Genomic DNA, 27,104 nt, shown 5'->3' with positions numbered 1-27,104 from the left:
GTTGTAATGAGATGCTCTATTTGTTGCTATAGTGCTTTCTTTAACACTAGAATTACCAGAATCTATGAAAAAACTCGTAGATCCGGCCCACCTTAAAACCATTCGCACCTCTCCGCCAGCGTACTTTGTCCTCTAAATGTGCCGATAAAAACAAGCTGCAAGCAGCCGGCTATTCCATCCCCCCACCGACTTGGAACGTGCACGAGCATCTTCCAGCTCACGCTCATGCCTTGATTGATTATCTGGGAGTGAAGTGGAGTTTTAGAGTGGAAATAATAGATCGATATTTGGAACATACGCATTTCATTTGTGTTCAGTTTCTACAGTAATCTGTGTTAACACATTGTTAAAACAGAAACTTTTTCATATTTCAGTAATAAATGTTACAAAATGTAGGCATAAACTATAGAATGTGTGAAGCACGAAGTCCAAACATCAAATAAACACTTTCACAAAAGGTTCAAGAGCAATACAACAGCTTCCGCGGCGTAGCGGTAAGATTTGCTGCTTTAGAGCGCAGCAGGCTTACTATAAGTCCCTCATCGACCTGAGTTTGATTCCCCGTAGAGGAGAAAGTGTTATTTTTTTTTCTTTTTAACCTCAAATGGACATAAAATTTATAAATTTGTACGCACTGTCAGTTAATGAGATTGTTATATTTTCATGTGGGATGCTCCTTTTAAAATATTTTTTAACAATTGAGACTGCAATTAACATGAACAAGTGTCCTTATAACTGTTATTTTTAAGATCCATAACACACAGACAGACAGAGCACTGCGTAATAGAGAGACAGACAGGCAGAAAAGTCACTAGATATATAAATAAACAGGGAAATAACATGTACTGAAAGAAAAAAAAGATCAACATGTGCGTTGATCCTGCAGCACTGAATAAGCTCATGCGCTCTTAACATTCTCCCCCCACCCCTGATCTGACTGTAAGTAACAGCGCAAGTACAGACGCAAACCAAGTGTATGTGTGTACTGTATAATATTAACAAAAAGAGCAGCTTACTACTGAAAACGGCAAATATAGGAGTGAGTGGGGATCGAACCGGGGACTCTTGATCACACTTGTTTTACGTCTGTACTTGCGCTGTTACTTAAAGTCAGATCGGGGGGGTGGTGGGGTTATGTGTTAGAGCGCATGAGCTTATTTAGTGCTGCAGGATCAACGCACATGTTGATCTTTTTTTTCTTTCAGTAATAGCGCCAGCATAAATCCACACCCGATCTGACGCTGTTCGTTTACAAATAATATTGCATTAGTGCGATGATATTTTCACATATATTGTCTCTTTCTTTCAGGTGTGTAATAGAAACCACAGCATAGAGAGAAGCGTGTACATTGTAACAGGTACACGCATTGTAAATGTAGGAAAGACGATCGTTGCGTGTGTGTGTGAACAGTTAACATTTGAATCTGATGATTGCATATAGCGCTGAAGTTACTGCTCTGTACTATTCTATCCTCTGCATGTCCTGGAGTACAAAAGAAGCAGCATACAGCAACATGTGGGGAATGGCAAGATCGGGGGAAAAAACACATGGTCACTGATTACAAACCGCAAGATGTTATGCGAATGAATATGAATAATGTTGCATCCGTGCCACAAAGTTTTCCGAAATACTATACAGGTCATAAAACGATTAATTCGAAATATCATATACTGTATACCTACATCTGTGTGTTTTGTTTTTTTTTTGACATCATACACCATAAGCTGCACACTAATTCAGCATGAGCAGGAACACTCAATAAAACTGAATAAAAAAAAAATAGTGATGGTGAGATACGAAGAAGGCAGATTCGCCAGCATTTGTGTGTCAGCTTTAATCCCTCCAGATGAGAGAATGTCCAGTTCCATTGTCTCAAAACACCACTCACCTCTCCAGTTATTCCATTTCAAATAAAAAATAACAGCGTCAGATCCCTGGGTGGGGGGGCGGTAGTATGTATCGTGATCATGATTTAGAGAGAATAAAAGTTAAAAAAACGGTAACTTTTACAAGTCCTATAAATGCACACCGTGTGTTACAGACGCAAACCAAATGTATGTGTGTTCTGTATAATAACAAAAAGAGCAGCTCGCTACTGAAAACGGCAAATATAGGAGTGAGTGGGGATTGAACCAGGGACTCTTGATTACAAGTCAGCAAATCTTACTGCTATGCCACTGAAGCTGTTGTCTCTTCCTTTAACCTTTTGTGAAAGTGTTTACTTGATCTTTGAACTTCAGGCTTCATACATTATATAGTTTATGCCTACATTTTGTCATTTACTACTGAAATATGAAAAACGTTTGTTTTAAAAATGTGTTTACACAGATTACTGTAGAAACGGATCACACATGAAATGCGTGTGTCCCAAATAGCTATCTATTATTTCCACTCTAAAACTCCAGCAGTTCAGTCACTCCCAGATAATAAAACAGGGCATGAGCTGGGAAAACTTAGTGAACATTCTGCGACGGTAGTGGATGGTATAGCCGGCTGCTTGTCTTAATCAGCACATTTAGGAGACAAAAGACGCTGGTGGAGAGGTGAGAACGGTTTTAAGGTGGGCCGGATGTATGAGTTTTTTCGTAGACTCTGGTAATTCTAGTGTTAACTTGCGTCCAGGCGTTTGCAATCATTTCAATAGCTTCTTTCGCGTTAATTTTAATCTTCTCCTGTCTGCAAGTTATGCTGAGAAGAATTTTTCTCAGCATTTCCTTGCGATAATACACTTTCAGGGTGCGAAAGATGCCCAAATCCAATGGCTGAAGCACTGCTGTGCAATTGGGTGAGATGCGAACATCATCTAAATGCGGAAGCATGTTGTGTGCAGCACAGTTCCCAATCAGAAGCCGAATCATCCTTTCTTCTTCATATTGTAAGGTTTCTGAACCTTGTTTTGGATCCTCCCAACTCAACGGGAATGTCACGCTGAAGTGCGTCCTGAAGCGCAATTGCCTTGTCTGTGGAAGATTGTTTGTCCGTTGCCGGGGCAGGGCAACAGTAGGCTTAAAGAGGTTCAGTGAGTCGCCACAGAAGCAAATCCTAAAACATCTGGGTCGTGCTATAAGTCCCTGTCTTACACCCCAAAACTTGAGGCTGAGTCTCAGTACTTTAGCAAAACCAGCTTTGTTCAGCTTGAAACAGGAACGGCATAGTTATTGTAGCGGGATCTGCCACTCTCCTATAAACAGACACAGCAGTTAGACAGGGTTTTGACTAGGTTAGTGGCCAAGTAATACTGCTACCTGCATTTACAATGTTCCTTGCATCAACCTTTGAGATCTTTTCTGTTTGCTTCAGTGCCGAGCCGCATCAGAGCTGTGAGCCTGCTGTTGCTCCAGCAACGGATACACAGTCTTCCGCAGTGATCACACTTTGGGATGCTCTTCGGCGTGTTGTCCAGTTGGGGGAGGTCCCAAGAGAGTTTAGAAACCTCACATTTTCTTGAATGAGTGCCGCATTAATAGGAATGTTTCTTAAACGAGCATAACTAAACTACATAAAAACTGCTTTTTTATGCCTTCAAATGCAGTTTGCATACATTTGCAACCCGAGATTTTTCTTCTTTTTTTTTTGCTTGGTCTTTCAAGAAAGTTGACAGTGTCGATGGCGAAATTCTGAATTCACGGGCAACGTCTTTTTTCTTTTTGCTGCAATCGAGAGCTGCAAAAATCTATAAAGTTTTTTTTGTTTTCTAATGTGAACTGTTATTTTATCGTGTCTGCTGTTTCTATAGGAGGCAGATAATGAGTTAAATTCCAATGGATGTTTTTCAAATGTTGACGAGCAATAAGCGAAAGGTATCACTGAAAACCACCGATAACAAAAACAGCAAAAAACAGTACGAGGAAAGTTCGAAGAAAGAACATTTTTTTTTTACGATGTTTCTAAGGGGATCGTTGTGCACAATTGAGCTGCGACCACAGAACTAATTGCTCTGGGAATGATTCATTCAGGCATTTCATGGTCTTTTGGGCACTTCATTGTAATGAAAGCATCTGCTGAATGTACTTCAAAGTAACAAAATTTCTATAGACTCGTGTCATATGGAGAAACTGTCGGAACCATAAAAATACTTCGTTGTAATGAAAATTTTGTTGTAAAGATATTCGTTGTAACGGAATTTTACCTTTGTGTGTGTGTATATATATATAAATGTGTGTATATGTATGCAAATGTAATTTTTTAAATAAACATGTCTGATGTGTTTTAAAAAAAAAAATTGGTAAATGTGTACTAATGTGAACGGTTTATTAGGATAATTATCAAGTTTTCTTAAGTCAAGTGGAGGAGACGGCACAGTAGAAAGATGTGTATCAGTTATTAGGGCAGGTTTCTGAATTTGATCAGGTTTTTTTTTTTCTCCCTCACCAAGTTTGCTTCAAGGTTTTTGATACTGATCGGGATGGAGCTTTGTCTTGGAGTGAACTTATAGAAATGGTTATTGCACTGTTAGAAGTTTGGAAGGACAACCGCATTGACTCTATTCCGGTAACTATGCTTTTCAGTACTTGTTGTGCGTGCTAATAAATGATGCAGATAATGCACATTAATAAAATGCATTTAATTTAACTTGTCAGTTTTCTGCAGTAATACAGAGAAATGTTTTTTTTTTGTTTTACATTTCTGAACATTTTCTATACAATGCAGTGTATATAAGAAAATTCCATGTCCCTGTCTTTTCACCTGTTGGTAACATTTCCAACTTGTTCATCAGCAGAAGATGTGTACTGTTTTAGGTGCACTTCAACAAAATGATAAATTTGCAGCAATTGTTGGTCTTGGTGCTTCTTAGAAAAGATTAAGAGAAAAAGAGAATTTAAAGTGATGCTTGTGTTAAAATTTTTTAACATTACACAGTGCAATACAGTAACATGTCTATATTGTCATTGGTATAGAGAGTTATGGGCTTTTTCACTGAAGTTTGTCGTCATAAGCATGTCCTCTTCTATTATTTGCATGGCTGGGAAAGGATCTCGGGGCAACTAGTGCATGATTTAAACCAAAAGAACAGAATCAGTTGTTGAACCCTCTTTCATGATGATGGCAGATACATAACTACAGCTGTAGAAATAATGAGCAGAAGGCAGAAATGGAAGTAATGTTGCACTGTGGTTAGGCATACACTAAAGTGATGCTTGTGTTAAAATTTTTAACATTACACAGTGCAATACAGTAACATGTTTATATTGTCATTGGTATAGAGAGTTATGGGCTTTTTCACTGAAGTTTGCCGTCATAAGCATGTCCTCTTTTATTATTTGCATGGCTGGGAGAGGATCTCGGGGGCAACTAGTGCATGATTTAAACCAAAAGAACAGAATCAGTTGTTAAACCCTCTTTCATGATGATGGCAGATACATAACTGCAGCTGTAGAAATAATGAGCAGAAGACAGAAATGGAAGTAATGTTGCACTGTGGTTAGGCATACACTTTTGCACAAATTATAAAACTAGGACTGTAAAAACAAAGACACAGATAAAAAAAATAGAAATGGAAAGCATATTTACACCTCCATAGATGAGGCAGTAAAGGGAGAATTTACAAATTTATATGCTGTAAGAAAACTGCTGCTGTAAAATAAAAGTCCACAATACTTTCTGTTATGATAGTTGAGGTAAGGTACAGCCAGTGGCTTATCCTGCACTTTGAGTGCTCATGATTGGTCTCAACCTCACCAAAGTCTTTGCTCTCAGTGTTAAACGAAAATGCAGAGATCACTTAAAGTCCAGTCCAATAACTACCATGGAGATAATGCCTCAACCTTATATGGTAACAACATCTGTTGATTCCACTTTTTGTAATGGGTGCTTTCATGTATGCTTTACCATCTTTCTTGTGCTTAAGTAATACTTTATAATTTGCAGGTCTAAAATAGTAATAAAGCATTGGGCACAACTCAGACACCTGACCAACACTTTGTTGCTGTGGTTCTCAACCAGGAGACCACGGCCTACTATGGGGCCTCAGTAAACTTCCAGGAGTAAACATGGAGAATAAAAAAAGAAGAGCAATGAATTGTCTGTGGAGTTCAGAACCAAAATTTCAAGGCTTCAAAACTGTCTCCAGTAATCTTAATGTTCCTGTGTCCACTATGTGCATCTTCATTAAAAAGTTTACACCCCATCACAGTATAGCAAACCTCCCTGGATGTGAACAGAAGAGAGACGGCAGATTGCAACAAAGCATTGTATGAATGGTGAATAAAGAACCTCTATTCAAAGAAACTCAAGCTGACTAGCATACACAAGTCAAGTCAATTTTATTTATAGAGCACATTTAAAACAACAGAAGTCAACCAAAGTGCTGTGTGTGTGTGTGCATGTATATCTCTCTATTATATAAAAACATCCTATGACGAGGCAAGATAATTTCATGTCCCATGAGACGAGACTTTGTGCCAGGAGATTTAACCACTCCCACAGTCCACTCACCTCTCAATTCGTGTGAATGCCTTATAAAATTTTACGTTTTCCTTTTTATAATACAACACATACAATCTATTTGTTTCCTTCGATGTAGTCCTTTTCTGGACAATAATTTTATATGTTCTATATAGAAACTTCAACAACTAAGCGAAGAAGTAAAAGCAGCGCGTTGAAAAGAGGCCACAAAGCATTGGAGAGAAAAGAACTGAAAAAAGAACAATAATAATCATAATCTGAGTGCAAATTCAGAAAATAAGGAAAGTTATAATTAGCCCGGACCAAGTGGAATTGAAAATCTAACACATCCAAACGGGGGCGGAAATAAAAGACAAAGAGTAGAAGACAAAGTAGAACGTCGTAAAGAAATCCAAAAAGTTGTCGTGATACACATGCAGAGCAGGTTAGAAATTATGAAAGTACTAAAATTCAAAAGTCTCAAAAAACTGATAGTAAAGATTGCATTAGCACTAACAAATGGAAATTATTACTCGGTGAAATAACGGAACAGTGAAAAGAGATAGAAAATATGGACACGGGTGATATGACAGAAGTATGTAGAAATTGTTTAGCTTTAAACTTTAAGTTGGAGACTTGTAGATCATCTAATTCATGTTGCCATCAGGGAAAAGTAGTGTTTCTTCCCAATGAAGAGACGTATCCACGAGAAATAAAATATTTGTTATTTGGTGAAAACGAAATCCACAAACACTACAGGCAAAATATCCGCACCTACAATAATCTGTTTGTGTTCGCATCATTCAATGCTCAAAACGTAGATTTACATGATTCAGGACCATGTAAATCTGTGGTCCTGCAACAATTAAAGCTACTACAAGTTTAATTTCAAAGCAACCATAATTCAGTCAGGTTTATATTTATGATCACAGAGAAGCAATGCAACATAGAATCAAAAGAGTTAAACGATCAGACGTATTAGAAATTCTGCATCCAATAATGGACATAAATACTGTACATCCAAATGTATTGTGTATACCTGTATACAGTACTGTGCAAAAGTTTTAGGCAGGTATGAAAAAATGCTGTAAACAAAGAATGCTTTCAGAAATATAAATAATGATTGTTTATTATCAATTTACAAAATGCAAAGTGAGCGAACAAAAGAAAAATCTAAATCAAATCAATACTTGGTGTTACTACCTTTTGCCTTCAAACCAGCATCAATTCTTATAGGTACACTTGCACAAAGTCAGGGATTTTGTAGGATTATAGTCAGGTGTATGATCAACCAATTATACCAAACAGGTGCTAATGATTATCAATGTCACACGTAGGTTGAAACACAGTCATTAACTGAAACAGAAACAGCTGTGTAGGAGGCTTAAAACTGGGTGAGGAACAGCCAAACTCTGCTACCAAGGTGAGGTTGTGGAAGACAGTTTCATGTCATGGCAAGATTGAGCACAGCAACAAGACACAAGGTAGTTATACTGCATCAGCAAGGTCTCTCCCAGACAAAGATTTCAAAGCAGACTGGGGTTTCAAGATGTGCTGTTCAAGCTCTTTTGAAGAAGCACAAAGAAACGGGCAACGTTGAGGATCGTAGACGCAGTGGTCGGCCAAGGAAACTTAGTACAGCAGATGAAAGACACATCAAGCTTATTACCCTTCGAAACTGGAAGATGTCCAGCAGTGCCATCCGCTCAGAACTGGCAGAAACCAGTGGGACGCAGGTACACCCATCTACTGTCCGGAGAAGTCTGGCCAGAAGTGGTCTTCATGGAAGAGTTGCAGCCAAAAAGCCATACCTCCGACGTGGAAACAAGGCCAAGCGACTCAAGTATGCACGAAAACATAGGAACTGGAGTGCAGAAAAATGGCAGCAGGTGCTCTGGACTGATGAGTCAAAATTTGAAATATTTGGCTTTAGTAGAAGGCAGTTTGTTCGTCGAAGGGCTGGAGAGCGGTACAATAATGAGTGTCTGCAGGCAACAGTGAAGCATGGTGGAGGTTCCTTGAACGTTTGGGGCTGCATTTCTGCAAATGGAGTTGGAGATTTGGTCAGGATTAATGGTGTTCTCAATGCTGAGAAATACAGGCAGATACTTATCCATCATGCAGTACCATCAGGGAGGCGTATGACTGGGCCCAAATTTATTCTGCAGCAGGACAACGATCCCAAACATACAGCCAAAGTCATTAAGAACTATCTTCAGCGTAAAGAAGAACAAGAAGTTCTGGAAGTGATGGTATGGCCCCCACAGAGTCCTGATCTCAACATCATCGAGTGTGTCTGGGATTACATGAAGAGACAGAAGGATGTGAGGAAGCCTACATCCACAGAGGATCTGTGGTTAGTTCTCCAAGATGTTTGGAACAACCTACCAGCCGAGTTCCTTTAAAAACTGTGCAAGTGTACCTAGAAGAATTGATGCTGTTTTGAAGGCAAAGGGTGGTCACACCAAATATTGATTTGATTTAGATTTCTTTTGTTCATTCACTGCATTTTGTTGATTGATGAAAATAAATGATTAACACTTCTATTTTTGAAAGCATTCTTTGTTTACAGCATTTTTTCACACCTGCCTAAAACTTTTGTACAGTACTGTATATATTGTGTGTGTGTGTATATATATATGTATGTATGTATGTGTATATATATATATATATATATATATATATATATATATATATATATACAGTATATTTATCTATTATAAAAAGAAATCCTGTCCTGAAAAGCAAGTCTACAATACGTGATCTTCTCAGGAGACATTTTAAAGACCCGCGAGACTAAAGACACCCCCTTCTTACAATCTATCAAATAGGACAATAGGCAGCAAAACATTCAGTCTTGTGAAGTATTTGAGCACACACAGATCCAGGGCTCTCAGCGCATATAAAGCGTATAAGGACAGTACGTTATAAATTAAATGTCAACATATAAGCGAAGAAGAATGCAGCGCGGAGAAAAGAGACTCAAATGCGTTGGACAGAAAAAAGAGCAAAAAAGAATAATCGAGGTGCAAATTCAGAAAATAAGGAAAGTAATTATCAGCCCGGAACAAGTGGAATTGAAAAAAAGCACATCCAATCCGGCTCAGAATTAAATGACAGTGAGTAAAAGACAAAGTAGAACTTCATAAAGACGTTTACAAATGTTGGCGCTAAACACATGCAGAGCAGGTTAGAGACTATTAAACCAGGAAAATTAGAAAGGCTCAAAAAAAAAAAAAAGTTGCCGCTATACACATGTGGAGAAAGTTAAAGGATATGAAAGTAGGAAAATTAGAAAATATAAAAAAGTAAAGATCGCAGTAGCGCAAACAAACTAACTACCTCATTTAACTATGCACCAGTCTAACTTTGGTTTTGCACAATAATTACTACACTATTGCACCTTAACACTTAATTCTACTTTATTCACATAATTTTACTTACAGTGCATCCGGAAAGTATTCACAGCGCATCACTTTTTCCACATTTTGTTATGTTACAGCCTTATTCCAAAATGGATTAAATTCATTTTTTTCTTCAGAATTCTACACACAACACCCCATAATGACAACGTGAAAAAAGTTTACTTGAGGTTTTTGCAAATTTATTTAAAATAAAAAAACTGAGAAATCACATGTACATAAGTACTCACAGCCTTTGCTCAATACTTTGTCGATGCACCTTTGGCAGCAATTACGGCCTCAAGTCTTGTTGAATATGATGCTACAAGCTTGGCACACCTATCCTTGGTCAGTTTCACCCATTCCTCTTTGCAGCACCTCTCAAGCTCCATCAGGTTGGATGGGAAGCGTCGGTGCACAGCCATTTTAAGATCTCTCCAGAGATGTTCAATTGGATTCAAGTCTGGGCTCTGGCTGGGCCGCTCAAGGACATTCACAGAGTTGTCCTGAAGCCACTCCTTTGATATCTTGGCTGTGTGCTTAGGGTCGTTGTCCTGCTGAAAGATGAACCGTCGCCCCAGTCTGAGGTCAAGAGCGCTCTGGAGCAGGTTTTCATCCAGGGATGTCTCTGTACATTGCTGCAGTCATCTTTCCCTTTACCCTGACTAGTCTCCCAGTTCCTGCCACTGAAAAACATCCCCACAGCATGATGCTGCCACCACCATGCTTCACTGTAGGGATGGTGCCAGGTTTCCCCCAAATGTGACGCCTGGCATTCACATCAAAGAGTTCAATCTTTGTCTCATCAGACCAGAGAATTTTGTTTCTCATGGTCTGAGAGTCCTTCAGGTGCCTTTTGGCAAACTCCAGGCAGGCTGCCATGTGCCTTTTACTAAGGAGTGGCTTCCATCTGGCCACTCTAACATACAGGCCTGATTGGTGGATTGCTGCAGAGATGGTTGTCCTTCTGGAAGGTTCTCCTCTCTCCACAGAGGACCTCTGGAGCTCTGACAGAGTGACCATCGGGTTCTTGGTCACCTCCCTGACTAAGGCCCTTCTCCCCTGATCGCTCAGTTTAGATGGCCGGCCAGCTCTAGGAAGAGTCCTGGTGGTTTCGAACTTCTTCCACTTATGGATGATGGAGGCCACTGTGCTCACTGGGACCTTCAAAGCAGCAGAAATTTTTCTGTAACCTTCCCCAGATTTGTGCCTCGAGACAATCCTGTCTCGGAGGTCTACAGACAATTCCTTTGACTTCATGCTTGGTTTGTGCTCTGACATGAACTGTCAACTGTGGGACCTTATATAGACAGGTGCGTGCCTTTCCAAATCATGTCCAATCAACTGAATTTACTACAGGTGGACTCCAATTAAGCTGCAGAAACATCTCAAGGATGATCAGGGGGAAACAGGATGCACCTGAGCTCAATTTTGAGCTTCATGGCAAGGCTGTGAATACTTACGTACATGTGCTTTCTCAATTTTTTTATTTTTAATAAATTTGCAAAATCCTCAAGTAAACTTTTTTCACGTTGTCATTATGGGGTGTTGTGTGTAGAATTCTGAGGAAAAAAATGAAGTTAATCCATTTTGGAATAAAGCTGTAACATTACAAAGTGTGGAAAAAGTGAAGCGCAGTAAATACTTTCCGGATGCACTGTATATGTGTGTATTTATACAAGTTTAAAAAGGTAAGACAAAAAGATAGGCTTTCAGGCACAATTTAAAAGTGACCAAGGTAGGCGTTGACCAAGTATAAAAGGGCAGACTATTCCAAAGCCGAGGGGCAGTTACTACAAAAGCACAGTCCCCACTGAGCGTAAGTCTTGAACTCAACATGACCATTAACATTTGGTAGAGGACTTCGGTGACCATGATGGAGAGTAAGGGTAGTGTGTAAGAGTTCAGTAAGACTCAATTGTCAAACTCAATCCTGCAGCAAATAGGAAGCCAGTGCAGAGAAGCTCAGACTGGTGTGATGTGAATCTGTTTTCATGTGCCTGTTTGAACCCTGGCAGCAGCATTCTAGAGTAGCTGAAGATGAGCAAGGGGCGACTGATTAACACCAATGTACAGTATAATGAGTTACAATAGTCAAGCCAAGAAGAGACTTTTTTTTTTTTTTTTTTGTCATTTTAGTGACATCCTCATTTTAATGTTTTTTAGACATTCCAATTAAGGATAGAAATATTTTGTTTTTAAAAAATGGATCCAGAGGGCAAAATTTACAGTAATAAAAGAATCTGCCCCAGAATAGATCCTTGAGAGACCATACAAGTGATTGGGACTGAGAATGAGGAGAGATTGTCCAGGCTGACTGAAAAGCTTCTGTGTGTGAGGTATGACCTGAACTGTTTCAAAGCAGTTCTTTTTATACCCACATACTGTTCAGGACAGGTGATAAGGATGTCATGGTCAACTGTATCACATTTTGCATTTAGATTTAACAGCAACACGTTGGCAGTATCCCAGGAGTCACTTGTTAATAAGAAATCATTTAAAACCGTTAAAGTGCAGTCTGTGTGCCTTAAAAACGGACTGAAATACAGGGTGAGTCAAAATTATGTTAACACTAATGGATTATTTTTTTATGTCGACGACACCTTTCCAGGTCAATGGATAGGTCATGGTGGACCATTGCTATGTCCTCCACACTTCACTGATTTGACACCCTGTTATTTCTGTTTATGGGGTATGGTGAAGGAGAGCGTGTATAGCAGGAAAGTTCCTGATATCAATGACCTGAAGGACAGAATACGGACCGTGGTATCATTTATTCCCTGCGAAATGTGTGTCCAGGATTTAAATGGTACTGTTGCTCGTTGATTTCTGTGTGTTTAACATGATGGCGAACAAGTTGAGACATTCCTGTAAATCGTCTTGCACATATGAAGTATGTGTTGTGAATAAATTGCTTCCATCATTCAAATGTTAACATAATTTTGACTCACCCTGTACTTCAAAAATTCTATTTTCATTTAAAAAGGTTTGCAGCTATAGAAAGACAACCATCTCCAGAATTTTAGAAAAAAAGGGCAACTTGGAGATGGGTGTGAAGTTCAAAATGTCTGTATATTCCAAATTTGTTTGGTTTTTTTTTTATCTAAAGGCTGCACCACAGCATGTTTAAAAGAGTCTGGATTTGAACCAGTCTCAAGACAACTGTTCATAATGTCCAAAATGTTAAGCCCAAGACTAGAGGGAACAATATTTAGCGGAGAAGTTGTGGGTTTAAGGTGACTAGTTACTTCTGACAAAAAAGGGAGTGAAACAAGCTTAAACTGATGACAAACAGCTGTACATGTAGGAGGGACAAGACTGGTCATCAACTGAGGGTGTAATGTGGGATCTACTGTTAGCAATTTTTTGATCATTAAATTGGAGAAAATCTTTGCAGATTGTTGGTGTCATGTTTAGGCCATTTAGGAACAGGTGGATGAAGAATACCATCTATATTGTCAAATAATACTCTAGGTATATGACAGTTATTTGAAATAATATCTGAAAAATACTTGATCCTTGCCTACATGCCCGTCTCAGGTTTGAGTGGCTTTATTTAACCATGGCTCAGGTTTAGGCTTTGAGTCTAGAATGTTAGAATAAATATCATTAAATGAAGTGACTAGAACATCACTGCTCAGCTGAAGTGGGGTGAAATTACATTCGCTGGTAGTCTGATTACAAATATTAACTAAGGTAAGAAAGCCTCAGTTATAACAAGCATGTGATCAGAAAAGCAAGCATCACCAATTTCACTTCTTCAGACAGATGAACCATATGGTAAAACAAGGTCCACAAGGTATTTCACAGACAGCCCTGTTTCAGTCTCAAATAAAAAGTCTAGCCCTCGTGAAGTGAACAAGTCATTTAAATTAAACATTTTGTTAACTACAGATCTAGCATTTAACAGAGGCGTCTTAAATTGAGTCAATTTGCCAGACTGATGGGGCACATGACCCAGCAGATGAAGGTTTAGAGAATTCACTCCACCACTGTGGAGGTGCTGTGATCGCCAGCAGAGGAGCTGATCATAATGCCTTGAAACAACAGGCCAGATCCATTTATATGTAGGTTCCAGAGAGTACCAAGTGATGAAATGACCATAAGCCAAACTGTAGAGAGGATCAATCACTGGATTCGCTTCAGTGGGATATAACAGTGTCGGCTTGCACAATCCATCACTATTTGAATAAAATGGGATACTATGGTAGGAGATCCAGGAGGACTGCACTGCTGTCACATAGATACACAAATCCAGATGGGAGTTTACTAAAACTTACCTAACCAAAATCCTTCTGGAAGAAAGTCCTGTGGACCAATAAGACCAAAATAGAAATCTTTGGTAAAGCACATCATAGTATTAAGAGAAAACAAAACGAGGCCTGCATAGAAAAGAACTTGGTCCTTTTGGTCAAACCTGGTCAAGGTTCACTGATAATTTTGTGTTGCTTTACTGGTTCTTTAATGGAGAAAATCTCTTCAGAAAAAGCATGCAGCAATTCTGGGTAGGCAGTCAGAATAGACTTTTTTGCACAGCATGTGAAATTACAGCAGATCACATAAAGCCTGTCTCAGTTCAATGAAGTGAGCCCCGTTCTCTGGGTGAGCCTCTAATTTATTACAATTCTTATCTCAAAATTTCCCCACTTCACACAATTTCTCATTATGTGCTTCATGTGGTTTCTCATAATGACCGTGCTCCATACCTTTTCTCATAACCATCACCCAGTGTTGTAGACTTCTCATAACAATACCCTTGCCGCATAGACTCCCCCATAACAATCACCTTCCCAATAGACTTTCTCGTAACAATTTTCTTCCCAATCTACACTTTCTCATAACAGCCAGTTTGGCTTGAAAGATGTATTTGCCACCTGCAGCGTCACTCAATTACCTCTCCCTTCATTCTCACACTCAGTCTTGGTTTGTTAAAGATTTATGGCCTTTTAGTTAATCAATTCTCATCATTAAGTTGTAATCATAGGAACCCATATTTGAAAACTGGACTGCTCATTTAATAATTTTTGCGCCAACATCCCTTAAGGCTTAAATCTAGGCAGTTGTATCGGTAAGCCACAGTGCGCAGCTTCACTGATAAGGGCTAAGCTGCAGATTACCTCGAGCAGACAAGCATGGTGCTTCCTGACTGTTTGGAAGAAAGAACTTCAAAAAGCACCCAGAAATGTTTTAAGAAAAGGCACTTCAGAGTTCTAAAGTTGCCAGCAAGTAGTTCAGATGTAAATCCCATAAAACATCTGGGAAGAGATTTTATTAAACATCATTTGGAAGAAGACATTTTTGCGCTTTTTTTTTTTTTTTTTTTGTTGTTCCAGTGCAAACAAAATAAATATGTAAACACCAAAGCGTTTGTAATTACAACACTTTTGTGGGAGAAGTGGTGCATTTACTGAAAAACTTGCAGGGGTACCAGCATTTTTGGCCATGACTATAATTTCTATAACTTTTACCAATAATTTTTTTTTCTGTTACTGCCCAAAGCTGAGGACCAAAGCTTATGAAGTATATTAGCTAGTAAATTGAAAGTTTAAAGACTTGGTTTACGATTAATCTCTAATGTCCAGCAGACATGTTGTAAAATTCTAGCTGCAGTACCTCTTTTTTTTTTTTCATCGGTCGTAACAAAGTCACTCTTCAAGAAAACACTGTGAAGTTAATTTACCAAGGGCATACTTTACTACATTACACTCTGCCAAAAACCACAGTAGTGAGCAATGAATCTCACTCTCTGACAGTGGTGTTGTCCTTTTGAGATATTCAAGCTGGGTACTCTCCAAGCCTAAGCTACACCTTGGTATCCTGTCCATAAAAAGTAACTGAAGGTGAGAATAGTCCTATACCTACAATGAATGTTTTCACCTTAATGCCAATTTTTTAAATATTGTATAATTAATGGCACACAGCAGTGCCCACCCAATTTATTACTTTCTTGTAGTATCCTTCACAAGACAGTACAGTGAAGAGTTTTTTCTAAGACAACCATAAATACAGGATTGGGAAATACCCACAAACTATCTGTTCCGTGGTCATGGCTGAATATGCATCTCTCTTTCTGGGTCAGAGTTTCAAAAGTCAGTCATATTCTATGGTACCTTGATATAGGCTTTCCCATGGAGGCTAAGTAGTGTGACCATGTAGAAAAATAGAAGCTACTATCTAGTCCCTTTTTTAAAAATGGGAACTACTCCAATCCCAAGGTAGTATGTGCCACTTCATCTTAGTAGTGAATAAGTGCTTTGGCTGATACTTGTCCGTAATATTTTGTGCTCTCAAAGTTTCTTGTATAGCCTTGCCGCTATGGAGCTTTTCGAGCTCAGTGTGCTATTAGTGACAGAACTGGTCTTATCATATTTGATGTTTCCTTCATTGGCTGCTCCTGTACACTTCCTCTATACCCAGCTTAGGGTTCCTTAGGTTTTTCTATCCTGTCAAAATCAAATCTCCATGTGGGGTCAATTACATCCTGCATAGTACCCTTACAGATTGACTGAGTGGTTTACCAGAACTTCTTTGAGGCCATCCAAAGGTAATTCTTCAGGGCTCCGCAACATTCCTTCCATATACAGGCATTTATTTCAGCCACAGCAGCACCTGCCATTTTCTTGACTTGTTTTGTTAACACTTCTTTTGTGACAATTACTTGGAAGTTTTCTTTTTTTGCATATAGTATCCATCAGGAAGTCCTACAGTTACCAAAGAAACAAATACATTTTGGCCAATGCTTCTTGCAGTAGCATATTCTTGTATAGATGCATTTTTGGCCATGGCTTCTTGTAGTAGAGTATTCTTGTATCGACACATCCTTCAGTTGCTCTTTTATTAAAAGTTTAGATGTATTGGGTGTTTCTAGCTGATCCTCCTAGTGAATGAACTGCCTTACTCCCCAAGTAATTATCAGTTGACAGTATGGCATGTCTCTTTATTTGAAATTCCAGAATATGCGGCCTAAGAGCAAATGACACAACTACAAATTTGATTTTGAATCTTGGCTGAAGTTGCTGTTTGAAATACATTAATACTCAAGCTTCTGTATTTTTATAATCTATATATATACATAGATATATAGATATGAGGAAGGAAGGGTAGGTGGATGTAAGAGGGGTAGATCAGTACGTTGGGTTTCACAGGGTGTTAGTCTTAAAGTGTTTATTTTTTGGATTTTCTTTTTAAACCAGCATATGCTGGAATCATGTGCCAAGTGTTTTTTAATGGCATTTTTGTTTTATAGCCACAATTCAGCCAGTTCTCTGCATTCTTAGTACTGTATTTGTCTTGAATTTCACTTGCACTATGTCCCATTTAAATATGTGCCCAGTTGACTTGGTATGTGCATATATTAGAGACTGAGGTTGTATATGTATTATTACACAACTATTGTGAAATACTAGATGAGTGAAGAGAATTTGCGGAAAGGATCTAAACATTTTAGACTTTGGCAATTGGAACAGAATTTTGGCATGAAGTTTTTTTTCCCTTTCTAAACCATGGATAAGTGATTTGGGATTAGCTCCAAATATAGCTCCATAATTTGTCTCTGTACGAGGTACATGTACAGTATGTCAAGTCATACCTCATTGCAGTTTTTTTATATTATCATTGATATAGCAGTCAAAGGTAAACAGCAAGTCAGCCCCTTCTGCTATAAGATCTAAGAAATGATATATTGGCATTGCAAATGACCTACATCTAGATGTCAGAAAATGAATCATAGTGCAAGTAATTTAATTCTTTGTCATCCTGTATTAGTGTACTTTGTGATGGGTAAGGCTAGGTAAATAATTTATTACTTTTGTAAGAGGTGATAAATTAAGGAAGACTGGCCATTTTAACTGAAAGAAATATCTATCAGAATTATTCCAATCAGTATCTTGTCAATGTTTCTTTATGGACTTTAGTTTTATACTTCATAAAACTCCAAAACTTTTATTTTTTCTGAAGGAATTGCATTCAAGTGCAGCTGACATTGTGAAAGACATCTTGAAAATGCATGACACTACAAAGGTAAGATACATATGTCATCATAGTTTCACAAATGAGTGTTTTTATGCTTAAACCACCTTTAAAATGTTATAAAATACCTAATCAAGTGCTGAGCTGATACTGGCATGCTTTGACAAGAGTTGTAATAGGTAATGCTCATGCTAGGCTATTTTATAACTCATGGTTAGACTACATTGCAAGTTCTAGCCTGTTTAAAAACTTTCTAATAAATATTCACAATTTTGTCACTTGTTCAGAAATCATTATCTTTGCTTTGAGTGAGAGTATGTTTTCCAAACATTTTCTGTAGGTCATCAGATGTCTGACAAATGACCAGGAAATAATTTATTATAATAAAGTATCAATTAGCACCTGTCATTCATGAAATTGTTTTAGGAATGAGATGATGATTTTTTTTGTAAGAGTATCTGTTCAAAACTGAACGTTTTTAAGGATAGATTTTTACTTTTGCATATTATACATTTTACTTAGTCATATGCATTAAGTGAACTTGAATCTTTAAAAGAAAAAAAAATGCCAGTCAAGCACAGGAAAAATGTAAGATAAATCCCTAAAATGTACTGTACAGAATATGCCCAGTTCAAGGTAATAGTTTTTTTTTAATTATATATAAATAACTGAAAAGGTCTGTTATTTATCTTGATTTCAACCTTGACATTACGAAATTCTAAAATTATCGTGTGTAGAATTTAATATTCATTGGATAATTAAAAGTGTTAAAAATAGCACAGTGCAAATATGTACAAACAGCGTTACTGCTAACTAACATGACACTTAAAATCGATGTAAAAGGTAATAAACTAAAACTTAAAAGTACATTGGGTGTACATTTTGGATTTTTTTCAAGAGTAAAATAAGAATTTCATAAAGTGAGATTTTTTTAGGATGTGTTTAAAATAATTTCTTCATTCTAGGACTGTCACAACCATATAATTTAAATTTATATTTAAAACAAAAAATCTTATTTGAAGTATTTTTTTTTACCTCACAGTACTTTCAGCTTTGTGTTACTCCGAACATGCAGTAGTTATATATTTTGCAATTGTTTTGTGCATTGCTTCCATGATCAATGTTTTTATAATTTTTCATTGTTGGTTGGACAGATTTTTCTACTGCACTTCTCCGATTTTTAGTTAATGAGTGTACCAAACATCACATTGAGATGAATTTTGTTTTAAACAAGAGTTGGTTTATGTTGCCAAAACTGCCTTGGTTATCCCTAAAACATTTGGAATAATATTTTGTGGGTTGATGAGTCAAAAGTAGAACGTTTTAGAAGACATCGGTCCTGTTATATCTGGCTAACACAGCATTCCGCAGTAAAACCCTCATGCCCACAGTCAGTTACTTTTTCATATGGGCGGTATTGGTGTTGGTGACCATTTTTCCTTCAATAAATCATAAGATCCGTTAAAAAAACGTGTATTTTGTTTATTCAGGTTATTATACTAAATTTATTTGAAGATCACAATGAACTGTTATAAATAAGCAAAAATTGAGGAAATCAGGAAGTGGGCAAATACTTTTTTACCGCATTGTGATTGCTAACAACATACCAATACTGAAGTGCTTCTCTGTAGCAGGTAATGGTTGCTCCAAAAAATTAATTTTTTTTATTTACTTTGTAAACTAGCCAGGGGCAAAACAGAAACTTCAAGGTGATGGACCAGGACAAATGCTTGATGGCAAGCTATAATTCTGAGATGAGGGAATTTAATTGTTGAAGTGTCAATAAATTATGTTATCTGTGTGGTATGTCTTAACTCAGCCCTGATTATAGATAAAAAAAACTAAACAAAACATTTTTTGCAAAATTATTATAAAACTTAAAACGGGTAATTCATGTTCAAAAATGCTAGGATGAAACATCTTCAATGGCTATAGTCTTTAACAAGTAAACCCAATATTAGTAGCTTGTGTATATGGCATAGGCTAGTATCACATAATAAGCACTAGTAGACATGAAAACTGTCAGCTACAGCATGTTACCCAATTCTTAGAAGCACAAGACTTCCTCAAACATTTTCTATAATGGAGACAATAAAGGGTACATTTATATAGTTCACAAAATCAAGAAACTTCACATTCCACTCCCAACAGAATTTAAGAATGAGAGAAATCAATATACAATTGTTTTAGATATGATACATTCAGATTATTTTGTGGCTGACAGACCCAGCATCACACTGTAAATGTTATCACTGCTGCATAGATTCCCAAATAATGGTGGGGAAAAAGGAAAAATGCAAATCAAAAGTTCCCATTGGGATTGTAAATATGAGGGCTAACCTCATAAGGATGAACTTGGATCTAAATTGAGTCAGTGCACCATGTATGTGTTGTATGTGCCATTCCCAAGTGTTCCAATTCATGTTACGGAGACTGTTGTGAGAAACCTGAAATCCATTTCCGCAGTTAAAAAAAAAAAAAAAAAAAAAAATGTAATAAAATTATTGTTTGTTTTTTTTTTTTTCCTATTTGGGTATGTAAGATATGATTTCAACTTTAACTGTGAAAATAAAAAGGAACATATACAACTATTAGGCATGGCACCTAATGATCTCAAAACCTCCAAGAACTATAGAGTGTGATGAAGATAGGTGAGATAGAAAGAAAGAAAGAGAACAAACCTTTATTTGTCCCTAGGGAAAATTTTGTCTTTTTATAGAAGCTCTAAAAATAAATACATAAATGAATCAATAAGTATACATACACACTTTGGTCTAAACACACACTGGAATGACTACAAAGCAAGAAAAACTCGAAAGAAAGAAAAGTTATGACTTGGCTGTCGTGGTCACAGAGAGGCATTATGCAGACGTATTACTGTTGCCATAAGGGCCAGTTTATACTTCACGCTCAGAACATGTAAGCAAAGGCATCATGGCTGCCATGCGCTCCCAGCATCATTTGATGCATCCTCTGAGCACGACCTCAGAAATTAACGCTATGCATGCACGAGTTGCAGTACCAGCAAAAAGTCTGGGTTGGAGGGTTTTGCGTAGTGTGTTCAAGTTGAAATGTGACGTCAGAGTCTTTTTTTACTATTAACATGTGACAGCAAGCCACTTTGCAAATCCTATAGGATCAATGTGCGCACTTTTGATTTTTGATGAATGATTTGAAGTGGTGAAGCAAATCATCAAACTTAAATGCTTATATACAAAAGTTATTTGTGGTGCTTTTCGTAATTTATTTCTCATGTACTACATTTTAAAGGTCTCATTTACCATCTTCTGTGTGTAGTGGTTTTTGCACCTTCACCACAGCTTCAGATTGTACAGAAGCGTATTTAGACAGAAAAAAAAAAAAACTAGGGACATGTTGACACAGTAAAGTAAAAAAAAGGTTTATTCTGTGATTAAAGTGGAAATTTTGACTTTAATCATGTAGTTTGTTTTGTCATTAAAATAGAATGTCATAAACATCATCTTAAAACTGACCCAGTTGTTAATCGCTACATGGTTCTGGGGCTTCCTCCAGCACTGGCAGGCAGCGATTGTGACACAGAACACATTAAATTTATGATATTCCTGCTCTCTGCACATTTAGAATCCTTAGATTTATACTTGATATTACTTTCATGATCTGTGTTAAAGCATGTATGTTACATTTTACATTAATATGTTACATTTTTCAGATAAATCGTTAACTTCATTTAAATAATTAATACTCTTAATACTACACCTCGCAGGGAGTCACTACCTTGATGTTCCCTGCCTGGATTTTGCATGTTTTCCTGGTGGGTTTTCACAGTGTGCTCTGGGTTCCTTCTAAGGACATACTGGTTTGGGAATTTGGTGATGCTAAAATGATGCTGGTTTATGTGTATGCTTGTGTTCACCTTGCAATGAGCTGATACCCCGTCTAAGGATTATTTCTGCCTCATGCCCAATGCTAGCTGGAATGAGCACATCCCTGGATTGATGGATGTAATCATTAAACATCCATCCTTTTCATAGATACTGTGGCAAGGTGTCCTGGGAATTTAATGGATGTTTTGAGCAATTCACAACACTCCCAAGCTGAACATTGTTTTCTCACTGTGTTGATATCTGTGCCACCTGGTGGAATTCTCTGGATTTACATAAAGTATGTGCGCAAACATAAACAGTACACTGCTAGTGTAGCAGTAGCATCTACAGACCCATATGTCATGTGGAGTATATACCTGGCCAAAAGGAGCGTGTGTCAGAGAGATGATGTGCATAATTGTTCATAATGGCACTCTTACACTAATAAGTTTCCTTAGATAAAGGCATCCGACAAATATGCAGTATAATAATATACTATATATTTTTTTTCTCTAGATGGGACATTTGACTCTTGAGGACTATCAGATCTGGAGTGTGAAAAGTGCATTGGCCAATGAGTTTCTTAATCTTTTATTTCAGGTAAACAAGCGACTTAATGTTAATAACAGTCAGATTCTCCTAGATTTAAATACTTTTTAAAATAATATTTATTACTTCTAATAGGTGTGTCACATTGTACTGGGTTTAAGACCGGCTTCTCCAGAAGAAGAAGGAAAGATTATCAGGTTTTGCTTCTATTTACTTATATATAAATGAAGCCTTTTGGAATCTTTTATACTATCTTGTTCAAGTTAAAACAGATATGCTGTCTAGCAAAATGAAATACAAAATATAAATGCGATAGATCTACAGACAGGTCCAGAAGTATTTGAAGAGTGACACAATTTTCCTAATTTTGGCTCTGTATGCCACCACAATGGATTTGAAATAAAGCAATCATTATGTGACTTAGCCTAACAACTTTAATTTAAGGGGCTTACCAAAAATATAGTATGAGCCATATAGAAATGACAGCCATATTTCTCCATAGCTCCCCCACCTCCATCATTTCCAGGGGCTCAGAAGTATATGGACATTTTACTAGGTGGGAGCAGTTCCCTCATTATTTCATTAACTATTAACTAGGTAAAAGATCTGGAATTGATTCCAAGTGTGGAAAAGTAAAAACAGGCCATCATTAGGCTGAGAAAACAAGGCAAACCCTTTACAGAGAGAGCAGAAACACAAGGATTGGTTAAATCAACCATTTTTTGTACATTTTTTAAAAGAAGGAAAACACAAGTGAACTAAGCAACACCATAAGGTCTGGAAGAGCACAGAAGAAATCTATGCTGGGTGATTGCAGAATTCTGTCCTTAGTGATGAAAAACCCCTTCACCACAGTTAGCCAAACCAAGAAAACTGTTGTGGGAGGATAGACCTACAATTGCCAAAGTCTACAATCAAGAGAAGACTTAATGAAAGTAAAGGCAGTATTCACAAAGTGCAAACCACTAGTAAACCTCTAGCATACGAAGGACAAATTAGGCTTTGCCAGAAAACATTTTTACAAGTCTGTCCAGTTCTGTAAAAAATTTCTTTGGACAAAGGAAACAGGTCTGCTTGGGAAGCGTGAACTGGTACTGTGCGTTGCTGCACCCAACATATAACAAAGCACCTAGGGATCCTGGTTAGCAACCCCCAGGCAAACACACTGTCAAATCCCACCCTCCGGAAATGACCATCTACATGCTTTAGCCAAGTGTTACTTGGGTGTCCCCTTGTCCTGGTCCAGCCACTGAGGTCCTCATGAGAATCCTGTGAGCCAGATCACCCTTTAGAGAATCACGCCACATGGCCATAGTGCTCTAGCTGATGCTCCCTCAGAATGCAGGTAATGTGCCTCTTTCTGAACTCCATGAACCAAGGATTTTCTGAAGAGACACAGTACCGAAGGAGTCATGTCTTCGTCTCAGGTCTCTGAATAGTGTCCATTTCCCACAACCATATCCTCACAGGTGGCACAGTGGTAGTGCTGCTGCTTTGCAGTAAGGAGATTGTGGTTTTGCATCCCGGGTCCTTCCTGTGTGGAGAGCGCTTTGAGTAGTGAGAAAAGCGCTATATAAATGTAAAGAATTATTATCATATAACAAAACGGGAAGCACCAGGATTGTAAAGACTTGGACCCTTGTCCTTTTGCAGAGATATTGGGAACACCACACACCCGTTTCCAGTGACCACATGACCCCACCCCAATACACACACACACACACGCACTTTCCCAGTCAGTCTGATAACTTCATAGGAAGAATCACCAGGGACATGTTGCTGCTGAGGTAAATCAACCTCTTGACAAGGTCAGCATTTTCTCCTCAGGTAGACACACTGCTGATGGCTGTTCCCAAGAAGTCATTAAAGGCCTGGATCGGCTTTTGTCCATGGCACTTGCAAGCCCAGACAATTAGACTCTTCACTCAGTCTCTCGAGAGCCCCGATCAGAGTAAAGTCAAGATCAGTAAATCTTGCTTCAACAACAGATACCCCATAGCCGCTGGACAACACAACACAACCCAACCCTGCCCAACACCAAGTCCATGCAAGCATTGAACAGAGAAGGAGCAAGAACACGCCCCTGACAAACCCCAGAATCATCTGTGAAAAACAGAGGTTCTGCTAACATTCTGCACAGCACTTACAGTACAAGTATAAAGGCCACCTGTGATATCCAGCAACTTTGTGGGGATCCTTCAAAGTCTCAGGATGTCCCACAGGCAGGTCGATCACTTTAGTCAAACACTTTACAAAAATCGACAAAAGATGCAAAGAATCTGCTGATATTCACATTTCCACTAGATGAGAAAAACCAGACTGCTCTGGTCGCTGGTAGGTAAACAGTTAATCATGGATCCTAATGACGATTCCCTTAGCAAGGTCTTTACCTGACACCGAGAGCTGTGTTACCCTCCTGTAGTTGCTGCAATCCAGGCGATCATCCTTCCATTGCCAGATAGGGACAACAACTCCAGTTTTCCTGTTAGTGGGGATGATGCCCATCATTACTTGCAATGCCAAGAGGACAGCCTTACCACCAGTCTGAAGAAGTTCATTACGGATACCACAGATCACTGCAGATTTCCCTACCCTCAGCTGGTTCACCACCTGTGCAGTCTCGGTGAGATTAGGTGATTCACAGCTAATTAGAAGATTAGTCTCAAGAACCGTGGACAGAGTCCTAGCCAGAGGATCAGTTTTAAACAGCTGCTCAAAGTAGTCAGCCCAGCAGGTCACAACTGCATTGTCATCCGTAAGGACCGTTCCATCACCTTCCCTAACTGTGACTCTCCAAGAAACAGATTCGGATGTGCATAATGGTTTGATTCATCTGTAAGCAGGATGTGTGTCACTAGACCAAACATGTGTCACTTGCTCACAGATTCCTATACAAACACCTCCTTAACTGCCCTCAGAGCCCTCACAGCCATCCTTCTCAGTTAATGATACCATCAAGCCATGTGCTGCGACTCCTGTTGATGATATCCACAGTGCCCTGCAAGATGAAATACCTCCTTCTGGGAACATCGGCAACACCAACACAACCCTGCACAACCTTCAGGTCTTGTTACATAAGGTCTTCCATATCACATTAGGATCAGCGGTTGCACTCAACTCTGCAAATTCCTCACACAAACCGTGTGTAAACTCATTATAGAAACAACCTGATCTTGTAGTCTGGGCATGTCCATCCTCATGCTTGTAGTACGTAATAGACTACCAAACCTAAGCTGGATCTTCAGAGTAGCAACAACAAGTCTGTGGTCAGATTTCACAAACTGGGCATTTCTGTAGCCCATGTAGTTCTGTAGGAACCTCCAGCATCTGCCTATGAGGATGTGATCGATCTCCTTCACCACACCACTAGTACTGGAGTACCAAGTCCAGTGATGCGGTTCAGCACAGAATCCAGTGATCAGCAGCAAAGCCAAGGAACATGGATCCACTTTCACCATGGTCACCAAACTCATGGGGACTGACACAATCTTTATAGCCAGCACTGTTGGTGACAGTGGTCGCATTGAAGTTACCCATGACCAGAAAAGTGTCACCTCATGGGCACCCATCAACCCTAGAGCAAAGTTGCAAATAAAATGTCTCCATCACCAAGGTGTTACTCACCACGGTCAAAGCATACACTGAGACAACAGACAAGGCACCAAGAGAGTGTCTTAATCTGAGTCTCACAATATACTCGTTAGAAGAGGTGACATCAGGCACCATAGGAATAAGCCGATCTGCCACAGCAACAGCTACTCCCTGAGTATGACAGCCATTAGAGCAACCAGACCAATAAAAAAGGTCTGGCTAGTCCCAGGTTGGTGCACCACGGAGAGTGCTGCCTCTGAAATGTGTAGTTTACGAAGCTCCACCGACAGCAGAGGAAGATGATCACAACGCCGGAGAGACAGGACATATAAGCACCTACCAAGATGGGCCACCTTAAATTGGTACTCTGCAGTGGGTACCAGTTCTCCAAAAGGCCTGACCCCTTTGGCTCTCCGGTGGTTTTGACTTTTCCACGTATGAGGCCCCGAGGGGTTTTCCCCCATCCCTTTAATAGTGCTATACTGTCTGCTCAGATTCAACCAAATGCTACAAAACTTATAGCAATGAGCCAAAACGTACTGTGAAAGCAAATCAGTTGCTTTTTAGAGCAAAGAAGTGGAATATTTTTCAATTGCCCAGTCAGCCATCTGACAAGAAACCTATTTGGACATGCATTTCACTTGCTGAAGACTAGACTGATGGCAGAAAGTCCAACAAACAAACAGCAACTAAAGAGAGCTGCAGTAAAGTTTGGAAAGACATCACTAGAGTGGAAACCCAGTTTGAACATGGCCTGGGTTCCAGACTTCAAGGCAGTCAATGACTGTAAAAGATTTTTAACCAAATATTGAAAATGATCATTATATTTGATTGATAGTTTCTCCAAATATTTCTTAGCCCCTGAAAATAGGGGGACCATATATAAAAATGTTGGTCTTTTCTAAACAACTCATTTTGTTAAACTCCTTGACTAAAAGCTGAAAGTCGATATTTCAATCACATCTTGATTCATTTGTTTCAAATCTACTGTGGTGGTATTATGAAAATTGTGTCACTGTTCAAATACTTATGGACCTGACTGCATCTATTTTTGTTTGTCTCAAGGGTGGACATTTAGCATGATACAGAAGTGCAATAAATGAGTAAATACATACATATTATAACAAACAACAACCCCTCAAATACACACCACAATCACTTAAAAAAAATAAACAACTTTTGATTTGGGTAACGATGTAAAGAACAGTCAAGTGAGGCATTATAAATGCATATTGCCATTGATATAAAGGACCAATTCTGCTTCTTGACACACTTCTGCCGAATAATTTGTTGGCTAAAACTATCCAATGGTAGTGTGATATAAAGAGGAATGTGTAGTATTCATAAAGTTTTGTATTCATTCTC

The 27,104-nt window shown here is 38.5% G+C and overlaps 1 protein-coding gene across 4 annotated transcripts in view; it reads left to right on the top strand.

The window, feature by feature from the left end:
* usp32 (ubiquitin specific peptidase 32) overlaps positions 1–27,104 on the top strand; it is a 229,117-nt gene that overhangs the window by 99,648 nt on the left and 102,365 nt on the right. For all 4 annotated transcript variants that reach the window (XM_028807041.2, XM_028807042.2, XM_028807040.2 and 1 more), the window contains 4 exons: positions 4,377–4,492; positions 17,743–17,805; positions 22,116–22,199; positions 22,284–22,345. In XM_028807041.2, coding sequence (XP_028662874.2) covers positions 4,377–4,492; positions 17,743–17,805; positions 22,116–22,199; positions 22,284–22,345 — 325 coding nt within the window. The remainder of the gene's footprint in view (positions 1–4,376; positions 4,493–17,742; positions 17,806–22,115; positions 22,200–22,283; positions 22,346–27,104) is intronic.

Source organism: Erpetoichthys calabaricus, chromosome 8 (assembly GCF_900747795.2).
Source record: "Erpetoichthys calabaricus chromosome 8, fErpCal1.3, whole genome shotgun sequence".
Lineage (NCBI taxonomy): Eukaryota > Metazoa > Chordata > Cladistia > Polypteriformes > Polypteridae > Erpetoichthys > Erpetoichthys calabaricus.
The sequence above is the reverse complement of the archived record's forward strand: the minus strand, read 5'-3'. Positions and strand labels throughout refer to the sequence as shown.